Source organism: Nomascus leucogenys, chromosome 25, assembly GCF_006542625.1.
Source record: "Nomascus leucogenys isolate Asia chromosome 25, Asia_NLE_v1, whole genome shotgun sequence".
Taxonomy (NCBI): domain Eukaryota; kingdom Metazoa; phylum Chordata; class Mammalia; order Primates; family Hylobatidae; genus Nomascus; species Nomascus leucogenys.
Genome location: NC_044405.1, coordinates 28,503,814 through 28,524,966, shown reverse-complemented (window position 1 = coordinate 28,524,966; position 21,153 = coordinate 28,503,814). Strand labels below are relative to the sequence as shown.

Sequence of the window (21,153 nt, the reverse complement as noted above, 5' to 3'; positions counted from 1 at the left end):
ATGAACTTAGAGAGCAGGATTTTTAGAATATTGGTTATTCAAGGACAGGCTAGAAGTCAAGAAATGCAAATATTCTCACCTAAGAAATCAGTACACATTTTACTAAGTCAAGACTGGGCAAAATAGATGCTTAGGGAGAGATTAGTGACTTGAAATATCTTGAGTAATTTTATGTCTCTTTCTCCTAGACCTGGAAAGGAAAGACCAAGAATTAGAGCAGCTGAAAATGGATTGTGAGCACTTTAAAGCCCGCCTGGAAACCGTGCAGGCCGACAACATGAGAGAGAAGAAGGTACCATGCTCAGGGACAGACTCTCACCAAGCCAGAAAGTGGGGCTGGCTTACAGTCTTTCACTTATGATAAGCAGTGGGTCTGAATTTTTTACTCTTAATCCTCAATAAATTGTATTTGTAAATGTATGTATTCTGAGTGGGTTGGAATGTAGTTGAACAGATGGATTTTATAACCATTTAACACGTAGATCATTCACTTGCTATCTTTTAACTTTTATGTTTAAAAATCTGCCCTACAACATAAAGGTTCATAATTATCTTAGTTCATTTTGTGTTGCAATAACAAAATATCTGAGACTGAGTAATTAATTTTTTTTCTTTTTTTTGAGACAGAGTCTTGCTCTGTCACCCAGGCTGGAGCGCAGTGGCGTGATCTCGGCTCACTGCAAGCTCCGCCTCCCGGGTTCAAGCAATTCTTCTGCCTCAGCCTCCTGAGCAGCTGGGATTACAGGCGCACACCACCACACCCAGCTAATTTTCGTATTTTTATTAGAGACAGGATTTCACCATGTTGGCCAGACTGGTCCCAAACTCCTGACCTCAAGTGATCTGCCTGCCTTGGCCTCTCAAAGTGCTGGGATTACTATTGCGCTCGGCCACATTTATATGTTTTCTTTGGTTAAATATCTCTTCAAATCTTTTGCTGATTTTTAATTGGGTTGTCTTATTGATTTGTAAGAATTCTTTAATCTCGACACAAGTCCTTTTTTAGATATGTGATTAGAAGTACTTTCTCTTAGCCTGTGGCTTGTCTTTTTACTTTCTTTATGAGGTATCTTTTGAAGAGTAAAAGTTTTAAGTTTTGATGAAACTTATTTTATTATTATTTTTTAATAGATCCTGATTTTGTGATATCTAAGGAATATTTGCCTAACCCATGGTCATAATGATTTTTTCTGAGAAATTTTACATTTATGTTTATGATTCTTTCTCTTTTTTTCCCCCTTCCTTTTTTCTTTTCTTTTTTTTCTTTCTTGAGATGGTGTCTTGCTCTGTCACCTAGGCTGGAGTGTAGTGGTGTGATCATGTCAGCTTCGACGTCCTGGGCTCAAGTGATCCTACTTCAGTCTCACCATGCCTGGCTATTTAAAAAAAAAAAATTTTTTTTTTTTTTTTTTGTAGAGATGGGGTCTCGCTATGGTGCCCAGGATGGTCTTGATCCTCCCGTCTCAGCCTCCCAAGCTACAATGAGCCACTGTGGCTGGCCTATGATTCTTTTTTTTTTTTGAGATGGAGTCTTGCTCTGTCACCCAGGCTGGAGTGCAGTGGCACGATCTCGGCTCACTGCAACCGCCCCCTCCTGGGTTCAAGTGATTCTCCTGCCTCAGCCTCCCAAGTAGGTGGGATTATAGGTGGGATTACAGGCCTGTGCCACCATGCTCAGCTAACTTTTGTATTTTTAGTAGAGACGGGGTTTCACCATGTTGGTCAGGCTAGACTTGAACTCCTGACCTCAAGCAATCCACCCACCTCAGCCTCCCAGAATGCTAGGATTATAGGTGTGAGCCACTGCGCCTGGCCCTGTGATTCATTTTGAATTAATTTTTTTTGCATATGAATATTCAGTTGTTTTAGCATCAGTTGTTGAAAAGACTATACTTTTTCCATTGAATTACATTGGCACCTTTGTTAAAATCAATTGACATGTCAGTGTTTTCACTGATCTATATGTCCATCCTTATACCAATGCCACAATGGTTCTATTTTGGTAGGTTTATAATTAGTTTGTTTTTCCTCTAAATCAGGCACTGTTAGTCTTCTAACATTGTTCTTTTTCAGACAATTTTTTAGATATTCTGAGTCTTTTGAATTTCCATAGAAATTTTAGAATCAGATTATCACTTTGTACAGAAGTCTGCTGAGATTTTGATAGGGATTGTGTTGAATCTGTAAATCAGTTTGGGAAGAATTGACATCCTACCAATTTTTGAACATGGTATATCTCTTTATTTAACTCTTCTTTACCTTCTTTCAGTAATGCTTTGTAGTTTTCATTGTATAGGTCTTGCACTTTAAAAAATTCTTTATTTTTGATGTTACTGGGAATGCTATGATTTTCTTTGAGGTTTTTTTTAAATTTTATATTATTGTACTGTGTGTGGAACCCTGCGTTGGGGAATATCCTCCTGCAACTACCAAATGTGACTGTAGTGAGCAAAGTCCTGCCTGGTCCTTCTCAGTAGTCTTTTTGTGGTCATGCAGAAGAACCACCATATCCTGACTAACTGAGATGCAGACAGCTTAAGTTGTGAGAAAAGCTAGAATTCCAAAAGGAAGTGCTGTGGCATAGTTTTCTTCATGTGTCACCATGACTTGTGTTCAGCTACATACACTGGAAGGATGAATCTAGGAGTCCAGATTGTTGTTATAATGAAGACATTAAAAACCCAGAGTTGACAGATCACATGATGCAGTATTAGCATGTGCCAGAGGCTCAGTGGCCATTTTTTTCTTAAATACATGTGTGCATATATGTATGAATGTGTATGAATCTCTATGTGCCAAGTGCATTGTCTCCAGGTAACTATGAGTGGGCCACCCTAATCTGAGTTATGAGGTCAACAGTTTTGATTTGTGGCTCCAAAGCTCCCTTTTTCCTCCAGGGGGTGAAAAGCCCCCTCTACTTTGTCTTGTATTTATCTCTCTAAAAGAAAACCTACAACATTTAATATACTTTAACTTTGTGGTTTATGTAACTAATTACATTTGGTATAAATGAATTTAACTAGGGTTTTATATTTTTCAGTTTTTGTCTTATTAAATCAGGAAATGCTATCACCTTTTAAGGGAATTTCAGGTACCTGGTGCTGGTGGTTGGAGAGGACAGAAAGCCCGCCATCACTCTAGTAGTACACTCAAGGTGAATCCTCGAAGTGTGCTTGTGTTGTCAGGAGGGCCATCAGGATGGCCATTCCCTGTGTTTCCCTTGTGAAGAGTGCCATGGCGGAGACTTGCCCAGCTACAGGTCACCTCAGACACTGCTGGTGGGAGAGTAGGAAACTCTTCCTAGCCTCCATCTTCTTCTTAGACTAGCACTGGCTTGCTGCACCAGGGCATGAATAGGACTCCCAGCGTTCACACTTATTTTTGCCCCTCCTCCCATCTTTCCTACCTGGTCATAGATTTTAGGTTTTCTTTCCCTGTTTAGCTTCACAGATTGTATTTTATATTTACTGGCACCTTTGGCAATATTCTCATGAGGACTTAAGGATATGTTTATATAGAATGAGTTTTTCTAAAGTACTGCTTTTTTTACAAATCCTGATGTCCAAGTGCCTTTTATTTGGTGTCTGCCTCTGGCAGATGGCGTTTTTTCAGTGGAGTGAGCCATTTGGAGGAGGCAGTCTCCTGTCTTAGAAATGTTGCTCTCTGGGTAAATTGCTTTGTGAGGTTGTTTTTGTTCAGAAGCCTTGGTTGGTGCTGGTTCTGGGTATAGTCACTTGGGGCTTGAGATCTTTCATATAGTTACTTAAAGCAGATGAATTCAGCTCTGTGGGTTTATCAGCCATAATGTGGTATATGTTCTTTCCTCAGATATTTCTCAAATATTTTTGCCTTTGAAATTTCTTTTGTAGATATAGATTATGGATCTCTTAGGACTAGCTTTCATTTGCAACTATTTTCTATAATTATACGTGCATTTCTTTAATAAATATCTTTATGAAAGAGGAAATGTAATAAAGATATGTCAAGGTTGAATGCTATTATTTATTTTTCGATTTTGTTTTGCTTTCAGGAGAAACTGGCTCTTCGGCAGCAGGTGAATGAAGTGAAGCAGCAACTCCTGCAGCAGGCAGAGTATTGTACAGAAATGGGAGCAGCAGCCTGTACCCTCTTGTGGGGTGTCTCCAGCAGTGAGGAAGTCGTCAAGGCCATTTTGGGAGGAGTAAGTATGGTCAGTGGGCTCTCTAGATATTGTTGATTAATGCTTGTGTAACTTAGAGCATATAGCTTATTAAGGCATTTAAAGACTAAGTCCATATGTTTCCATTTTCTTTTGTTCATTCATCAGCTAGTTATTGAATACCTATCGTATATGGTTCATTGTAACCTGATGCAAAGTGAATGAAATGAGATCCCTTCTCTCCAGGAGACCTTGTGGTATACGTGGACATATTACCACTTCAGTATTAATATTTTACATGTGTTTAACACGATCAAAAGTGCTTTTATATATATTATCTCATGGTTAATGTAGTATTTAATTTATTGAATATTATGTTATCTAACATATATACATGTATGTAGATGTGTATGTGTGTTTATACATACACACATACATATAGATGCAGTTGAAACTTGAGCAACATGGAGGTTAGGAGCGCTGACCCGCTGCACAGTCGAAAAGCCACATAGAACTTTTGACTCTCTCTACTGTTGGCTGGAAGCCTTACTGATAACATAAATAGTTGATTAACACATTTTTTATATGTTAGATCATCATGAAGGTCTTCACCCTCATCATCTTCAAATTGAGTAGGCTGAAGAGGAGGAAGAGGAGTGGTTGGGTTGGCCTTGCTGTCTAAGGGGTAGTAGAGGTGGAGGAGGTGGAAGGGGAGGCTGGAGTAGCAGACACACTCGGTGTAACTTTTACTGAAGAAAATTCTTGTGTAAGTGGACCTGTGCAGTTTAAATCCTTTGTTTTCAAGGTTCAACTGTGTGTGTGTGTGGCAGCGTGTGTGAGCGTGTGTGTATGAGCATGTGTGTGTGAGCGTGTGTGTGTGAGAGCATATGTGTGTATGTGGGGGAGCATGTGTGTGTGGGGGAGCGTGTGTGGGAGCATGTTTGTGTGTGGGAGTGTGTGTGTGGGAGTGTGTGTGTGTGTGAGCCTGTGTGTGTGCATGTGTGTGTGGGAGCATGTGTGTGAGCATGTGTGGGGGGAGCGTGTGTGGGGGAGCATGTGAGTGTGTGGGTGTGTGTGGGGGGAGCGTGTGTGTGTGGGGAGCGTGTGTGTGGGGAGCGTGTGTGTGTGGGGAGCATGTGTGGGAGCGTGTGTATGTATGGGAGCATGTGTGTGGGGGGAGCATGTGTGGGAGCGTGTGTATGGGAGCGTGTGTGTGGGGGAGCATGTGTGTGGGAGCATGTGTGTGTGGGGAGCATGTGTGTGTGTGGGAGCCTGTGTGTGTGGGAGCGGGTGTGTGTGTGTGGGAGCGGGTGTGTGTGTGTGTGCATGTGTGTGTGTGGGAGAGTGTGTGTGTGGGAGTGTGTGTGAGTGTGTGTGTGGGGGAGCATGTGCACGTACATGTATGCACGTGTGCAGGCGTTTATCAGGGAACTTCACAGAAGGGGATAAATTTGAAATGGGCCTTGAAGAATAGGTAGAAATGGCAGAAAATGGGTGGTTTTGTTTCAGGACAGTGAGTAGGTCAGTTGACACAGTGGAGAGTTAATGTAATAGAGTAGTGGGGAGATAAAGCTTAAACGTAGGTTGGGATGTGATGATTCATCCTGTAGATGGTAAGACCGGATTTTCCCTAAGAGTTTTTCAGTAATAGAGTGATAGGATAAGAGCAGAATTTTAGGAAGATTCACCTGACAGTGAGTGAGGATGGATTAGGAGGTGGAGTTGTGGCACATCGCGTCTAGACAGGTTGACTGATGAGGTGGTCATTCTAGCTGGTCTGGCTGGAGTGAGCTTGGCCCTCTGCAGGGGAGATGGGAAAGAAGGAACATGTATGAGAGCCATGGCAGTTGAGGCAGATGTGGTGGCCGGGCAGAGTGGGCACCTGGAGGGGACAAGAGGAGCCAAAAAAGATCGGTGTTTGACTCTGGGAGCACGGCGTGATCATGACTGGAAATGAAGAAGAGGCGGATGTGTGGCAGGAAACCAGTGAGAAATTACTTACTGCTAATAGAAATAGCAGTTGTGTTTGACTTTAGGTAGAAAGACTAAATGTGTTTTAAAAAGTTTGTTGAGCTTTATTAGGTTTAATTTACATACTATAAGATTGTAAATGTACAATTTAGTGGTTTTTAGCAAATTTCTAGAGTTGCATCAACCATCACCACAACCCAGTTTTAGATTATTTGATCATCCATGAAGTTTTCTTGTATCATTTGTAAATGCAAATATTTCCATTTTTTTTAACTGTGTTAAAATGTACATTGGTTTTAAAATTCTTCTTCAGAACTCTAGTACCCCAAAGGCAGTAACTCAAAGGTTCAAACTTGGAAATGCTTTTTGCCAAGTGATGAAGATTTAAACTACCAGAGGAGCCAGTCTTTACCGCTTTTACATGTGTCCATTAAGGTTTTTTTTTTTGAAAAAAGTTATGCTAAAGGTTTGAACACCTCTGGTTTAATGCTCAGAGCAAATAGACAGCATGTTTTTCTAGTATATTTTTATTACATTTTGAGTGAATTCTTCCCATTTACTTTCATCATCACGTACATTTGTCCTATTTCATATTTATGCATATGAAGAGTCCACCAATCTTCGGGGTAGTTTTGTTGCACCTGCATGCCTCAAGCTGCTTTCTCTGTTCTTTTAATGGGAACTTTTAATGAGGGAATAGATTTTACAATATTCTACAATTAAAACTAGAATCTTCTGTATCCTGCACTTTTAAAATGTTTTCACACTAGTGTCTGTAAAAAGATATGACACTTTGATTTTCAAACTTTCAGGATAAAGCCTTGAAGTTTTTCAGCATCACTGGTCAAACGATGGAGAGTTTTGTGAAGTCGCTAGATGGTGATATCAAGGAGCTTGATTCGGATGAAAATCAGTTTGTTTTTGCTCTGGCTGGAATTGTAACAAGTAAGTGCAAGCATACTTTGGAGATATTGCATGTTTGGTTCCAGACCACTGCAATAGAGCAAATATTGCAATAACAAACGAGTCACATGAATTTTTTTGGTTTCTCAGTGCATATACAAATTATGTTTACACTATACTGTAGTCTGTTATATGTACAATAGCATTGTCTAAAAAACAATGTACAAACTTTAATTAGAAAATTCTTTATTGCTAAAAATGCTAATGATCACCTGAGCCTTCAGCGAGTTACAATTTTTTGCTGGTAGAGGGTCTTGCCATGATATTGATGACTGCTAACTGATCAGGGTGGTAGTTTCTGAAGGTTGGGTTGGCTGTGGCAATTTCTTAAAATGAGGCAGCAATGAAGTTTGCCACATTGCTTAACTCTTTCTTTCATGTAAGATTTCTGTGTAGCATGTGATGCTGTTTGATAGCATTTTTTCCACAGTAGAATATCTTTCAAAATTGGAGTCAGCCGTCTCAAACCCTGCTGCTGCTTTGTCGACTAAGTTTATGTAATATTCTGAATCTTTTGTTCTTATTTCAACAATTGCTAACAATGTCTTAGCATCTTCACCAAGAGTATATTCCATCTCAAGAAATCACTTTCTTTGTTCTTCCATAAGAAGCAACTCATCCGTTGTTTCTACCACCACGTCTGTAGTTACTTACTCCACTGAAGTTATGAACCCTTCAAAGTCATCTATGAGGATTGAAATCAACTTCTTCCAAACTCCTGTTAATGTTGTTATTTTGACCTCCTCCCATGAATCATGAATATTCTCTTGTTGCCCAGGCTGGAGTGCAATGGTGCGATCTCAGCTCACTGCAACCTCCGCCTCCTGGATTTAAGCGATTCTCCTGCCTCAGCCTCCTGAGTAGCTGGGATTACAGGCATGCACCACCACGCCCGGCTAATTTTGTATTTTTAGTAGAGATGGGATTTCTCCATGTTGGCCAGCTGGTCTCAAACTCCCAACCTCAGGTGATCTGCCCACCTCAGCCTCCCAAAGTGCTGGGATTATAGGCATAAGCCACTGTGCCCAGCTGAATCATGAATATTCTTAATGGCATCTAGAAAGGTGAATCCTTTTTAGAAGGTTTTCAGTTTACTTCACCCAGGTCCATCAGAGGAATCACTGTCTATGGCATCTGTAGCCTTATGAAAGGTAGTTCTTAAAAAAAAATAGGACTTGAAAGTTGAAACTTCTTTTTGATGTATGAGCTGAAGAATAGATCTTGTATTAGCAGGCATGGAGTCAACATTACTCTCCGTATACCTCTCCATCATGGCTCTTGATTGACCAGGTGCATTGTCAATGAACAGTAGTATTTTGAAAGAAATCTTCTTTTCTGAGCAGTAGGTCTCAACAGTGGGCTGAAAATATTCAGTGAAGTATGCTGTAAACAGGTGTGCTGTCATCCAGGCTTTGTTTTTCTATTTCTAGAGCATAGGCAACAGTAGATTTAGCATAATTCTTAAGGGCTCTAGGATTTTCAGAATGGTTAAATGAGCATTGGCTTTAAATGAGCATTGACTTCAGTTAAAGTCACCAGCACCGTTGGCCCCTAACAAGAGAGTCAGCCTGTCTTTTGATGCTTTGAAGCCAGGCATTGACTTTTCTCTAGCGGTGAAAGTCCTAGATGGCGTCTTCTTCCAATAGAAAGCTACTTTGTCTACGTTGAAAATCTCTTGTTTAGTGTAACCACCCACGGCAGTGATCTTAGATCTTCTGGATAACTTGCTGCAGCTTCTCCATCAGCACTTGCTGCTGCACGTTGTACTTTTATGTTATAGAGACAACTTCTTTCCAAGCAACCTGTACTAGCTTCCAGCTTTTCTTCTGCAGCTTCCTTACCCCTGTCAGCCTTCACAGAATTGAACAGCATTAGGGCTTTTCTATGAATTGGGCTTTGGCTTACGGGATTTTTGATGATTTTTGATCTTCTGTCTAGAATCCTTGGGGCGTGCTCCATATCAGCAATAAGGCTGTTTTGCGTTATCATTCATGTGTACACTCATAACTTGGCTGTTTGGCGCAAGAGGTCTAACTTTCAGCAGGTCTCAGCTTTGGCCATGCCTTCTTCACTAAGCTTAATCATTTCTAGCTTTTGCTTTCAGATGTGTAACCTTTTCCTTTTGCTTGAACATTTAGAGGTCACTGTAGGGTTATTAACTGGCCTAATTTCAATATTGTATCTCAGGGAATAGCAAGTTCATAGGAGAGGGAGAGAAACGGGAATGGCCAGTCACTGGAAAAATCAGAAGATAAATAGCATGTATTGATTAAATTTGCTGTCTTATATGGGTGTGGCTCATGGTGCCCCCAAACAATTACAGTGGTAACATCAAAGATCACTGATCACAGATGACCATAACAGATGTAATAATAATGAAAATTTTCAACTATTGCAAGAATTACCAAAAGGTGACACAGAGACATGAAATAAGCACATACTGTTGGAAAAATGGCACCAACACTTGCTTAATGCAGGGTTGCCACATTCCTTCAATTTGTAAAAAAACAGTATCTGCAAAGCACAATACAGCGAATGCAATAAAATGAAATGTGCCTGTAATTCTTTTCAGCTGTAGTGACTGTTGTAGAGACTGGTGTTTACAGTCAGGGTTGAGAGTGTGTAAACATCTCTCAGGAGTGTTTTCAGATATTAATGCTGGGGAGCACCCTGGATAATCTGATTCCATAGATCTGGGATAGGTACCAGGTGTGTTTATTTTGGAACATCACCCCAGGTGATTCTGATAAGTATCAGTTATTAAGAATGAATGATGTGAAGGAAACAGATGAGTTTGCATGTTCTGTGTAGTTATGCACCTTGACAGAAAAAAACAACTAAGTTTAGCTGCTTTATTCAGAATTATGATTTTACTGTCTAGCTGGCTAAAGTAAAAGCCTTAAGCTAAGCTTAAACTGAGCTCTTTGCTATTGTTTTAGTATAATAATCATATAATTCCAAAAACCTAAATTGCCTCTTCGGTAAAATTCTCCTAAAAGATAATAAAGTAAACCTTTCCCTGAGAGTTATGATAAAATTCCATATCAGAACTGTCATAAGGGATAAAGTCCAGGGACTAAATAATTTCTTAGTATAGAGGCAAGGCACAGTGGCTCATGCCTGTAATCCCAGCATTTTGGGAGGCTTGAGGCGGGTGGATCACTTGAAGTCAGGAGGAGTTCGAGACCAGCCTGGCCAACATGGGGAAACCCTGTCTCTACTAAAAATACAAAAAAATTAGCCAGGTGTGGTGTTACAGCCACCTGTAATCTCAGCTACTCAGGAGGCTGAGGCAGGAGAATCGCTTGAACCTGGGAGGTGGAGGTTGTAGTGAGCTGAGATTGTGCCACTACACTCCACCCTGGGTGACAGAGCAAGACTCCGTCTCTAAAAAAAAAAAAAAAAAAAAAAAAAATCTCAGTATAGAAAGAGGTGGAATGTACTGGTGAGTATTGAGGCTCTTTGTTCTGAAGTCAGTGAAATGGTTCAATACATTGCTGTGACTTACCAGCCTTAAACAACGAGATTCAGAAAATATGACTAAGTACAGAGTTTATTTGTGCACAGAGCTTGACAATGGCCACTCAGAAATACCAACCTCAAACCAGTGGGGTCAGGGTTCCAAAGTGAAGAAGGTTTCACTGATACAGGCAGAGATAGAGAAGTTCCAGCAGGATTAGAACATTTTCCATACAAGACCAGTGTGTGTGCCACAGTGATTTGACTGTTTATAGATTGCTACATTCCAAGGAGGGTTATCTGAGGAAGTCTTATCTCCAGCAGTTTGGTCTTAATTATTTACAGGAAAGAAAAAGGCAGAATTTGCAGCCGCATAGCTACATTCCTCACAATGGTTGGGATAATTTAAAGTCCCAGCAGCTTTAAGTTTGAATTATTTAATTTCAGACTTTTTTTTTTTTTACATTGATCTTTAATCTCTGGTTTATTATTATTTTCCCATGCTGTTCTTAGGAAAATTCTCTGCTGTTAAAGTGAGAGGAAATTTTATTTTTCTTATGGTGTTATTATTCTTTTATTGAAATCCTAATGGGGTAGGTCCTGTGTAGACATTTGTTTCTTAATCCCTTAAAACTTGATGATAGTTCTTGCAGGGTGGATGCTGAGACTGTGATGTTTTCTGGCTATTCCTTACTCCAGTGCAGGGCAGCATTCTGTACGTTCATCATGGCACCTACAGTTGTAGCAGGCTTGCATTGCCCTTCCTTAAAAAAATTGTTTGAAGGTAGTCTTTTAACAGAAGACATTTGCAAATTAAATAATTTGCGTTTTCTTCTCTTTGCAAGTGACCCCAAAGGCGTATGACCTATGCGACTTGTCATGTTGCTAGTTGTGAATTTGAACTGCCTGAATTGCTGGCTGACATGCTGGTGAGGCAGTGGGCTGTGAGTGAAGCCACCCTGTTGCCCAGCATTCAAGCTCAGCGCGGCTTTGTTTTCCTGTGCTTGTGGTGGTTTACATAGGAACTCTTATGAAGAGTTGGATAGTGGGCACTTATATTTGCATGTTAATGAATTCGACTGGGAAGAATATTTTATTAAAGTGCTGATTTGCAGAGGCCTTGGGGGCTTATGAGTCTCACATACCAAGACTATTCTGTGGGGATAGGTAATAGAGACCATGGGTTAGCTGTCAAATGGATCCTTTTCCTTCTGAAACAAATGTTCTTTTTAAAATTTTACATACAGTGAATTCGTTCTTTAGTTTTTTTTTTTTAAACCTTTTTGCAGTTCTGTAAATTTCTACAAAAGTATGCAGTCATTTACCCACCACAATTAGGTTGTGGAACTAATTCCTTCCCCCAGACTTCCTGCACCTCATCCTTCTGTAGTCCAGTTCTCCACTCATCACCAGCCCAAGGCAACCACTGATTTTCTGATTTGTTCAATATTTTAGCTGGATTTTTTTTTTTTTTTTTTTTTTTTTTTGCTGCCTTGTATGGTGTCCAGCATATGCCCCAGGTGAGCCAGTGCTTGCTTCATGTATCTGCTTGGAGGCTGCTGCCTTTCATCATTTTTCAGATTGGTTGGCTGATGTCCAGCCTTAGCTCTCTAATGTGTTCAAGAACACCTGCAATTTTGGTAAATTATCTCTCCCTCTGCCCCTGGAAAGAATGGGGTAGCTGTTACCAGTTTTCCATATCCTAAGCTAAAGCTGGAAATCAGGAATTTATTTAAACATTGAAATTGTTTAATTTCTACTCAACTGTAGTCACTGTTCTTTAATGATAAGTTAGTGTAGTGCAGAGGAGGTTAGGCCCAGTGAATCTACTTCCCAGGATGTCTCTGGACGTCTGTAAGGTGGAATAGTAACATCTGCCCTAATTACTTTATGTATTGTGGATTTTCTACTGAACTGTAGTAAATGATAGCACATTGATAGCAATGTGATTGTTTCCAGTAACTTGGATAAGAGGGCAAATGAAGAGCGTAAAAGAGACGGAAATCTTCACAGTCCTGTGAAGATTAACTGCTTAACTTGCTAGTGAAAACTTTTCTAAATGCTTTTTTCTGCTTTTCAGTGATTTGAAAATCATGATTGTACTCCTTGTCTCTGGTTTATGTATTCAAATAATATTAGATAATAATTGCAGCATCAAAATTACTTTTTGATGATTGATAATTTGGGGGCAGGACTGGATCCAGCTTAGTCTTCCAGGGACCTTCCTAAGTTACACAAAGTTACCAGCAGAGCACCTTTGTGTCAGTGAGCGTGGCTGCTCTTGGCCTGCCAATCCCTCCTCCTCCACACACTCACACCAACACATGGAGGCAGTGTGGCGTGCAGAAAAGGCCAGGTGGGGCTTGAGGCCCCATGTCTATTGCTGCTTCTGCCACTGACTAACCCTGTATTCTTGAATATATGACCTTCGGTTTTTGTCTTCTGAGAAGAGTCTGACACTAGATGACAATTATGGTATCCCAGTCCTAGAATTGTGTGACTCTGCATGTGGAAGAATAAGGAGCCAGTTTTGAGCTTAAACTTACTGGTCTTCTGTTGTCAGAGTCTAAGTCAGCAGTGAAGGGTCAATAAACAGGCACCTGGGTTGTTTCCACCTTTTGGCTGTTATGGATAATGCTGATACGAGCATTCGTGCAGAAGTTTATGTGTGGATGTATGTTTCAGTTTTTCTGGGTATCTACCTCGGGGTGGAATAGCAGGTTGTGGTAACTCTGTTCAGCTTTTTGAGGAACTGCCAGACAGGTTTCCACAGTGACTGCACCATTTTATGTGCTGGTGGCTCCCTTTCCCCATGTCTTCAGAATAGCTCATCTTTTTCTAGGTGTGCAGGAGTCATTGTTGCTGTTTTTGGTTCTTTGAGCACCCATTTGTTTCTCATGTACCTTGATCTCTAGGAGAGATCATTAGCGTTGTCCTGGTTCCCCCATTGTGGTTGAACCTCCTGAAAGGTGAGGTTAGTTTGGAGAGAGTTGATTTACAACTTGAGCACTGATCAACATTATTTTTTCCTCTTTTTTTTTTTTCGGAATCACCTGTTGAATCATCTGTCAGGACAATAGCTGAACAGAACCTTTTAATACTCTAGGCAACAGGTAGCAAACAAATATAATTTGAGGCACTATAAGAAGGAAGACCACTCTGGAACCTTGACCCAGGTGACTTCATCACCAGCCTGGTATTGACTCTGTACTTTTAAGATAAGACCGTCTCAACAAACAGCATAGAGTCAGGCTTTGCTATGGGAGTGTCGTCTACAAGATCTCTTCTGGGCATGGACACCTGTTGGACTATGGAGAGAACCTTGAGGCTCTCGAAGTTTCCTTAATCTTCTATATTTTTTTAGTTTTAATTTCATGTATTAATGCTCTGATCTTTATTATTTCTTTCTTTCTAGTATTTTTGAGTTTAGTTTGTTCTTACTTTTTTATTTCCTTGGTGCATCATTAGATTATTTGGAGTCGTTCTACTTTTTTGATACAGGCATTTATTGCTATAAACTTCCCTCTTAGTATCGCTTTTGCCATGTCCTAGAGATTTTGGTATGTTGTTTTTCCATTTTCATTTGTTTCAAGAAAATTTTAAATTTCTTCCCAATTTTTTCATTGACCTATTTGGTTGTTCAGGTGTATGTTGTTTAATTTGCATGTGTTTATATAGTTTCTAAGGTTCCTCTTGTTATTAATTTCTAGTTTTATTCTATTGTGGTCAGAAAAGATACCTGAGCTGGGCATAGTGGCCCATGCCTGTAATCCTAGCACTATGAGAGACTCAGGTGGGAGGATTGCTTGAGGTGAGGAGTTTCAGATGAGCCTGGGCAACATGGCAAGATCCTATCTCTACGAAAAAAAAAAAAAGAAAAAAGAAAAGCTATTTGATATGATTCTACTTTTGAATTTGTTGAGACTTGTTTTGTGGTATAAGATGTTGTCTGTAGTGGAGAATGTTCCATATGCTGATGAAAAGAATGTATATTCTGTAACAGTTGGGTGAAATGATCTGTAAAGATTCAGGTCTATTTGGTCTAGTGTGTAGTTTACCTCTGATGTTTCTTTGTTGATTTTTTTTTTTTGGTCTGGATCATCTGGCCATTACTGAGAGTGGAATGTTGAAGACTCTACTATTATTGTACTGCAGTCAGTTTCTCCCTTTAGATTTATTAATGATTGATTTATATACTTGGATGCTGCTGTGTTGGGTGCGTAGATACTTACAGTCGTTATATCCTCTAGCCGAGTTGGTCCATTTTTCATTATATAGTGACTTGGTCTCTTTTGACAGTCTTTGACTTGTAGTCTATTTTATCTGATATAGCTGTAGCTACTCCTGTTTTTTTTGGTTTCCAGTTGCATAGATATCTTTTTCCACCCTTCACTTTGAGTCTGTATGTGCCTTTATGGGCGAAGTGGGTTTCTTATAGGCAGCATGTAGTTGAGTCTTGTTTCTTTCCATTCAGCCACTCCATATTTCTTTTATTTAGAAAATTGAATCTGTTTATATTCAGTGTTACTATCGATAAGTAAGGACTTATTACTGCTAATTTGTTGCTTGTTTCCTGGTTGTTTTGTAACTCCTCTCTTTTTTCTTGCTTTCTTACTGTCATCCTTTATGGTTAAGTGATTTTCTCTGGTGTGTTTTAGTTCATTGCTTTTTATTTTTAGTGCATCTATTACAGATTTTTGCTTTGTGGTTACCATGAGGCTTACAAAAAAAATCTTTAGATATAACAAGTTATTTTAAAGAGATGACTTATCTTTGATCACAAAAAATAATAGAAACAAAGAAAAAACTAAAAATACCCCTATACTTTAACTCCATCCCCCATATTTTGACTTTTTGTTAGCTCAATTTACATATTTATATTACCTGTCTTTTAATAGGTCTCTGCAGCTCTGATTGTTTCTGTTTCTAGGCTTCATACTAGAGTTTTGTGTGGATTGCACATCATGAGTACAGTATTTGAGTATTCTGGGGTTGTCTGTGTACCAGTGTGTTTTATATTTATTTTATATGTTTATTTAAGTATTTCTTTTTCCAGTGGGTTTTATACCCTCAGTTTTTTTTCTTCCTGCATGTTAGTGTGTTTTTCTTTCAGTTTGAGGAACTTCCTTTAGCATTTCTTCTAAGATGGGTCTGGTTGGTGGTAAATTCTCTCAGTGTTTGTTTGGGAAAGACTTTATTACTCCTTCATATTTGAGGGATGGCTTTGCTGGATATGATATTCCTATGTAGTGTTTTCTTTCTTTCAGAACCTTGAAAATATCATCCCACTCCTTCCTGGCCTATATGGTTTCTTCTTCTTCTTTTTTTTTTTTTTTTCTGAGACAGAATCTTGCTGTCTTGCCTAGGCTGGAATGCAGTGGCACAGTCTTGGCTCACTGCAGTGTCCAGCTCCCAGGTTCAAGTGATTCTCCTGCCTTAGCCTCCCGAGTAGCTGAGACCACAGGCATGTGCCACCACGCCTGGCTAATTTCTGTTTTTTTAGTGGAGACAGGGTTTCACCATGTTGGCCAGACTGGTCTCAAACTCCTAACCTCAAGTGATCTGCCTGCCTTGGCCTCCCAAAGTGCTGGGATTACAGGCATGAGCCACTGTACCTGGCCTGGCCTGTATAGTTTCTGTTGAGAAGTCTGTCGCCAGATGAATTAGAGTTCCTTTGTTACTTGCTTCTTTTCTTTTGCTGTTTTTAAGTTTCTCTCTTTATTTCTGAATGTTGAGAGTTTGATTAGTATGTACCTTGGGGTACACTCATTTAAGTTGACTCTGGTGTTCTGTGGTCTTCCTGTAGCTGGATATTTATATCTTAAGTTTTAGAAGTTTTCTGTTATTTCTTTGAATAAGCTTTCTACCCATTATTGTTGCTCATCACCTTGTTGAACACCATAATTCTTAGATTGGGTCTTTTGAGGTAATTTTCTATATCTTGTAGGTGATGTTCATTCCTTTGGTTTTTTCTTTTTCTCCTCTCTGTGTTTTTGGATAGCTTGTCTCTGAGCTCAGTGATTCTCTGCTTGATCCATTCCGCTGTTGAGAGCCTCAAATTAATTTTTCAGTTCAGCAAATGTATTTCTCAGTTCCAGGATTTCTGTTTGATGATGATGATGATGATGATGATGATGATTTTTTAGAGATGGGATCTTGCTCTGTTACCCAGCCTGGAGTCCAGTGGTACAATTGTAGCTCACTGCAACCTTGAACTCCTGGGCTCAAGCAATACTTTCACCTCAGCCTCCTGAGTAGGTAAGACTACAGGTGATCACCACAGTGCTTGGCTAATTTTTCATGTTTTTTTTGTAGAGATGGGGTCTTGCTATGTTGCTGAGGCTGTTCTCAAACTCCTTGCCCCAAGGACCCTATCTCAGCCTTCCACGGTGTTGGGATTACAGGCATGAGCCACTGTGCCCAGCAGTTTGATTGTTTTAAGTTTCAATCTCTTTATTAAATTTCTCTGACAAATTTCTGAATTACTTTTCTATGTTATCTTGGAGATCACTGAATTTCCTTAAAACTACTATTTTGAATTCTTGGTCAGAGAACTCACATATTGCCATCTTGTTAGAGACAGTCACTGGTTCTTTGCTTTGTCTGTTTGGGGAGGCCATGGTTCCCTGTTTACTGTTGTTTCTTATGGATATATGTCTATGTCTTTGCATTGAAAGAGTATTTATTCCAGTCTTGTCTGTCTGGGTTATTTTGGTTTTTATTGGATCTGTTTACTTAGAGAGTCTTTATAATTTACTTGTTGAATTTCTTCCTTTTTTTCTGCTAGGTTGCTGCCTCTTTATAGGCACTAGATGGTGCCTTAAGCCCAGGTTTACCTTGGCTCTAGGGAACCATCAGAGTGTTGCCCATCCCGAATGGGGGAGGTCACAAAGAGGATAACCCGGCAGTGTGGGAATACTGGCAAGGCATCTGTGCCCAGGGGACCTGTGGGACATACCTTCTACTGTGTGCATCTGCTGAACAGCCAGTCTGATTTGGTGTCTTCTCTGGCCAAGTTACAGAGCAGAGTTTCCAGGGTTGGTAATAGTAGTTCTGCTTCCCCAGTTGGCCTCTGGCTATCCTCAGGGATAGTTTCCCTTCAGGTACTTACAGTGCTTCCCATGGGTTGAAGCAGGGACAGGTCTTCTGCCAGGGAACCTAAGATGGTGGGACAGTAGTTGTTCACCTCCATCTGCTTTTTCCAGTGTAGCAACTGAGTTGGGGAAATTTTCCTCACGCTTGGTGCTGGGCACATTATGGAGAGGGGTGTCACAGGTATGAAAGTCCAGTTGTATTACTGTCTGTTCAGAGTTTTTTTCACTTGTTTGTTACCGTGAGAGCTGTCTGATCCTCATATTTAGAGTTCTGGGATATTGCTGCTGATAATCTTGGAGCTGCTGTATGTTCGTTTTTAGTTTTCTGTTGGGAAGCAGTGAAGCCAATTTATATGCCACCATTTAGAACCAGAAACTCCTTGTTGCCCATATTTTAATTGGGTTATTTTCCTTTCTATTACTGAGTTGTAAGAGGTATTTGTAATATGCTAATACCTTATCAGAGATATGATTTTGAAATACAGCCATACCTCAGAGATACTGTAGGGTTGGTTCCAGATTACTGCAATAAAGCAAATAGCACAATAAAGTGAGTCACATGAATTTTTTGGTTTCCCAGCATATATAAAAGTTGTGTTTACAGTGTACTTTAGTCTGTTAAGTATGAAATTAGCTGGGTGTGGCGGTGCAGGCCTGTAGTCCCAGCTACTCAGGAGGTTGAGGATGCAGTGAGCTGTGATTGTGCCACTGCACTCCAGCTCAGGTGACAGAGTAAGATTCAAAAAAATAAAAAAAGAAGTTTATAGCTTTCTTTTTTTTTTTTTTCTTTTTTTGAGACGGAGTCTTGCTCTGTCGCCCAGGCTGGAGTGTAGTGGTGCGATCTCCACTCACAGCAAGCTCCGCCTCCCGGGTTCACGCCATTCTCCTGCCTCAGCATCCTGAGTAGCTGGGACTAAGGCACCCGCCACCGCGCCCGGCTAATTTTTTTTTTTTTTGTATTTTTAGTAGAGACGGGGTTTCACCATATTAGCCAGGATGGTCTTGATCTCCTGACCTCGTGATCCGCCCGCCTCGGCCTCCCAAAGTACTGGGATTAACAGGTGTGAGCCGCCACGCCCAGCCAGCTTTAATTCTTATATTCAGATCTTTGATCCATTTTGAGTTAATATTTGTATATGGTGTGTGGTAGGTATCCAACTTCCTTCCTTTGCATGTGGATATCCAGTTGTTTTAGCACCATTTGTTCAAAAGATTATTCTTTTATCATTTCTCCATTGATTTGTCTTGGCACCTTTGTTGGAATTCAGTTGACCATAAATGTGAGGATTTATTTATGTACTCTCAATTCTACCATTGATTTATATGTCTATCATTCTGCCAATACCCTATTATTACTTTTTTTGCTCAAAATAAGATAAAATTATTACATTCTAAAGCAAAAGTATCAGACATAGTACGTCTCAACTCTGTATATCCTTTTCAGCATAAATAATTGACACCAGATTCTTTTTTTTTTTTTTTTAAATGGGGTCTCACTCTTAATCGCCCAGGCTGGAGTACAGTGGTGTGATCATAATTCACTGTAGCCTCAAACTCCTGGGTTCAAGCAATCCTCCCACCTCAACCTGGGTAGCTGGGACTATAGGCATGAGCCACCACACCTAGCTAATTTTTTTTTTTTTTTTTGTAGAGACGGGGTCTCACTATGTTGCCTAAGACTCATCTCAAACTTCTAGGCTCAAGCGATCCTCCTACCTTGGCCTCCAAAAGTATTGGGATTATAGGTGTGAGCCACTATGCTTGGGCCAGATTTATTTCCTTTTTTTTTTGAGACTGAGTTTTGCTCTGTTACCCAGGCTGGAGTGCAGTGGCGCTACCTCGGCTCACTGCAACCTCCGCCTCCCGGGTTCAAGTGATTCTTCTGCCTCAGCCTCCTGAGTAGATGGGATTACAGGTGCATGCTACCACACCTGGCTAATTTTTGTATTTTTAGTAGAGATGGGGTTTCTCCATGTTGGCCAAGCTGGTCTCAAACTCTTGCCCTCAGGTGATCCACCCACCTTGGCCTCTGAAAGTACTGGGATTACAGGTGGGAGCCACCGTACCTGGCCCCATTTCCTAAATTATGTAATTACTATACTAACCTCTAGAATTACCTATAAACACTTTTAATGAAAAATGAACCTACAAAAACCATTTTAACAGAAAAATTAACTGGCAGTTTTTTAGTTTTGGTAGATGGTAACAAAGTCAATTCTATGGGCCTTGAATTGACTCACAAGCATTCTGGATAGATTAAATATCAGTAAGCAAAGTACAAATTACCATGTAAAACAAACAAAGAAATTCCAACAGATTGACAAATACTGAAGCTGTGCAGGAATTTATTCACATTTATTTTACTTTGTAGTTCATGTTTTAGTGATATTTAATGAAATGCAGCATTGGCATTTGCAGTTACAATACTGGATCTATGATACAGGCTTCATTTACCCGTACATTTGTTGTGTTGGGCATTGTTGCTTGCTATGATATATATATATATATATTTTTTTTCTTCAGCGATGTATTAGTAATGTTTCTATTTTCTATTGCTGTGTAACAAACCTCCTCAAAATATAAAGTCTTAACATTTATCCTAGGAGATCGAGACCACGGTGAAACACCATCTCTACTAAAAAATTAGCCGGGCGTGGTGGCGGGCGCCTGTAGTCCCAGCTACTCGGAGAGGCTGAGGCAGGAGAATGGCGTGAACCCGGGAGGCAGAGCTTGCAGTGAGCCGAGATTGCGCCACTGCAGTCTGGCCTGGGCGACAGAGTGAGACTCCGTCTCAAAAAAAAAACAAAAAACAAAAAACATTTATCTTGCTTGTGGGTCTACGGTTTGGTCAGGCTTGGCAGGGACAGTTTGCTGTTGCTGCTCTCCAACATCTGGGGCCTTAGCTGGGATGACTCAAATTGTTGAGGGGTGGAACAGCTGGGGGCTAGTGGGGTGTCTTTTTCTCTCTTCTTCCCTCATAGAGTCTCAAGGCTTCTTCACTGTGCTATTTCTTATACTTTTTTTCCTTTTTCCTTTTTTTTTTTGAGATGGAGTCTTGCTCTATCACCCAGGCCGAAGTGCAGTGGTGCAATCTCAGCTCACTGCAAACTCCACCTCCCAGGTTCACGCCATTCTCCTGCCTCAGCATCCTGAGTAGCTGGGACTACAGGCGCCTGCCAGCGTGCCTGGCTAATTTTTTGTATTTTTAGTAGAGACAGTTTCACCATGTTAGCCAGGATGGTCTCGATCTCCAGACCGCGTGATCCGCTCGCCTTGGCCTCCCAAAGTGCTGGGATTACAGGCATGAGCCACCACGTTTTTTCTTTTTTTTAAAAGACAGAGTTTCGCTGTGTCTCCTAGGCTGGAGTGCAGTAGTGCAGTCTCGGCTTACTGCAGCGTCCGCCTGCTGGGTTCAAATGATTCTCCTGCCTTAGCCTCCCAAGTAGCTAGGATTACAGGTGTGAGCCACCACGCCTGGCTAATTTTGTATTTTTGGTAGAGACAGGGTTTTGCCATGTTGGCCAGGCT

General features: G+C 40.4%; 1 protein-coding gene across 3 annotated transcripts in view; it reads left to right on the top strand.

The window, feature by feature from the left end:
• The window catches only part of HSF2BP (heat shock transcription factor 2 binding protein), a 148,363-nt gene that overhangs the window by 14,846 nt on the left and 112,364 nt on the right, over positions 1–21,153 (top strand). For 2 of the 3 annotated variants that reach the window (XM_030806353.1, XM_003277355.3), the window contains exons 4-6: positions 189–292; positions 4,031–4,180; positions 6,922–7,054. In XM_030806353.1, the coding sequence (XP_030662213.1) occupies positions 189–292; positions 4,031–4,180; positions 6,922–7,054 (387 nt within the window). Of the gene's footprint in view, positions 1–188; positions 293–4,030; positions 4,190–6,921; positions 7,055–21,153 lie in introns of all 3 variants that reach the window. The other variant, XM_030806354.1, reaches the window with a different exon arrangement.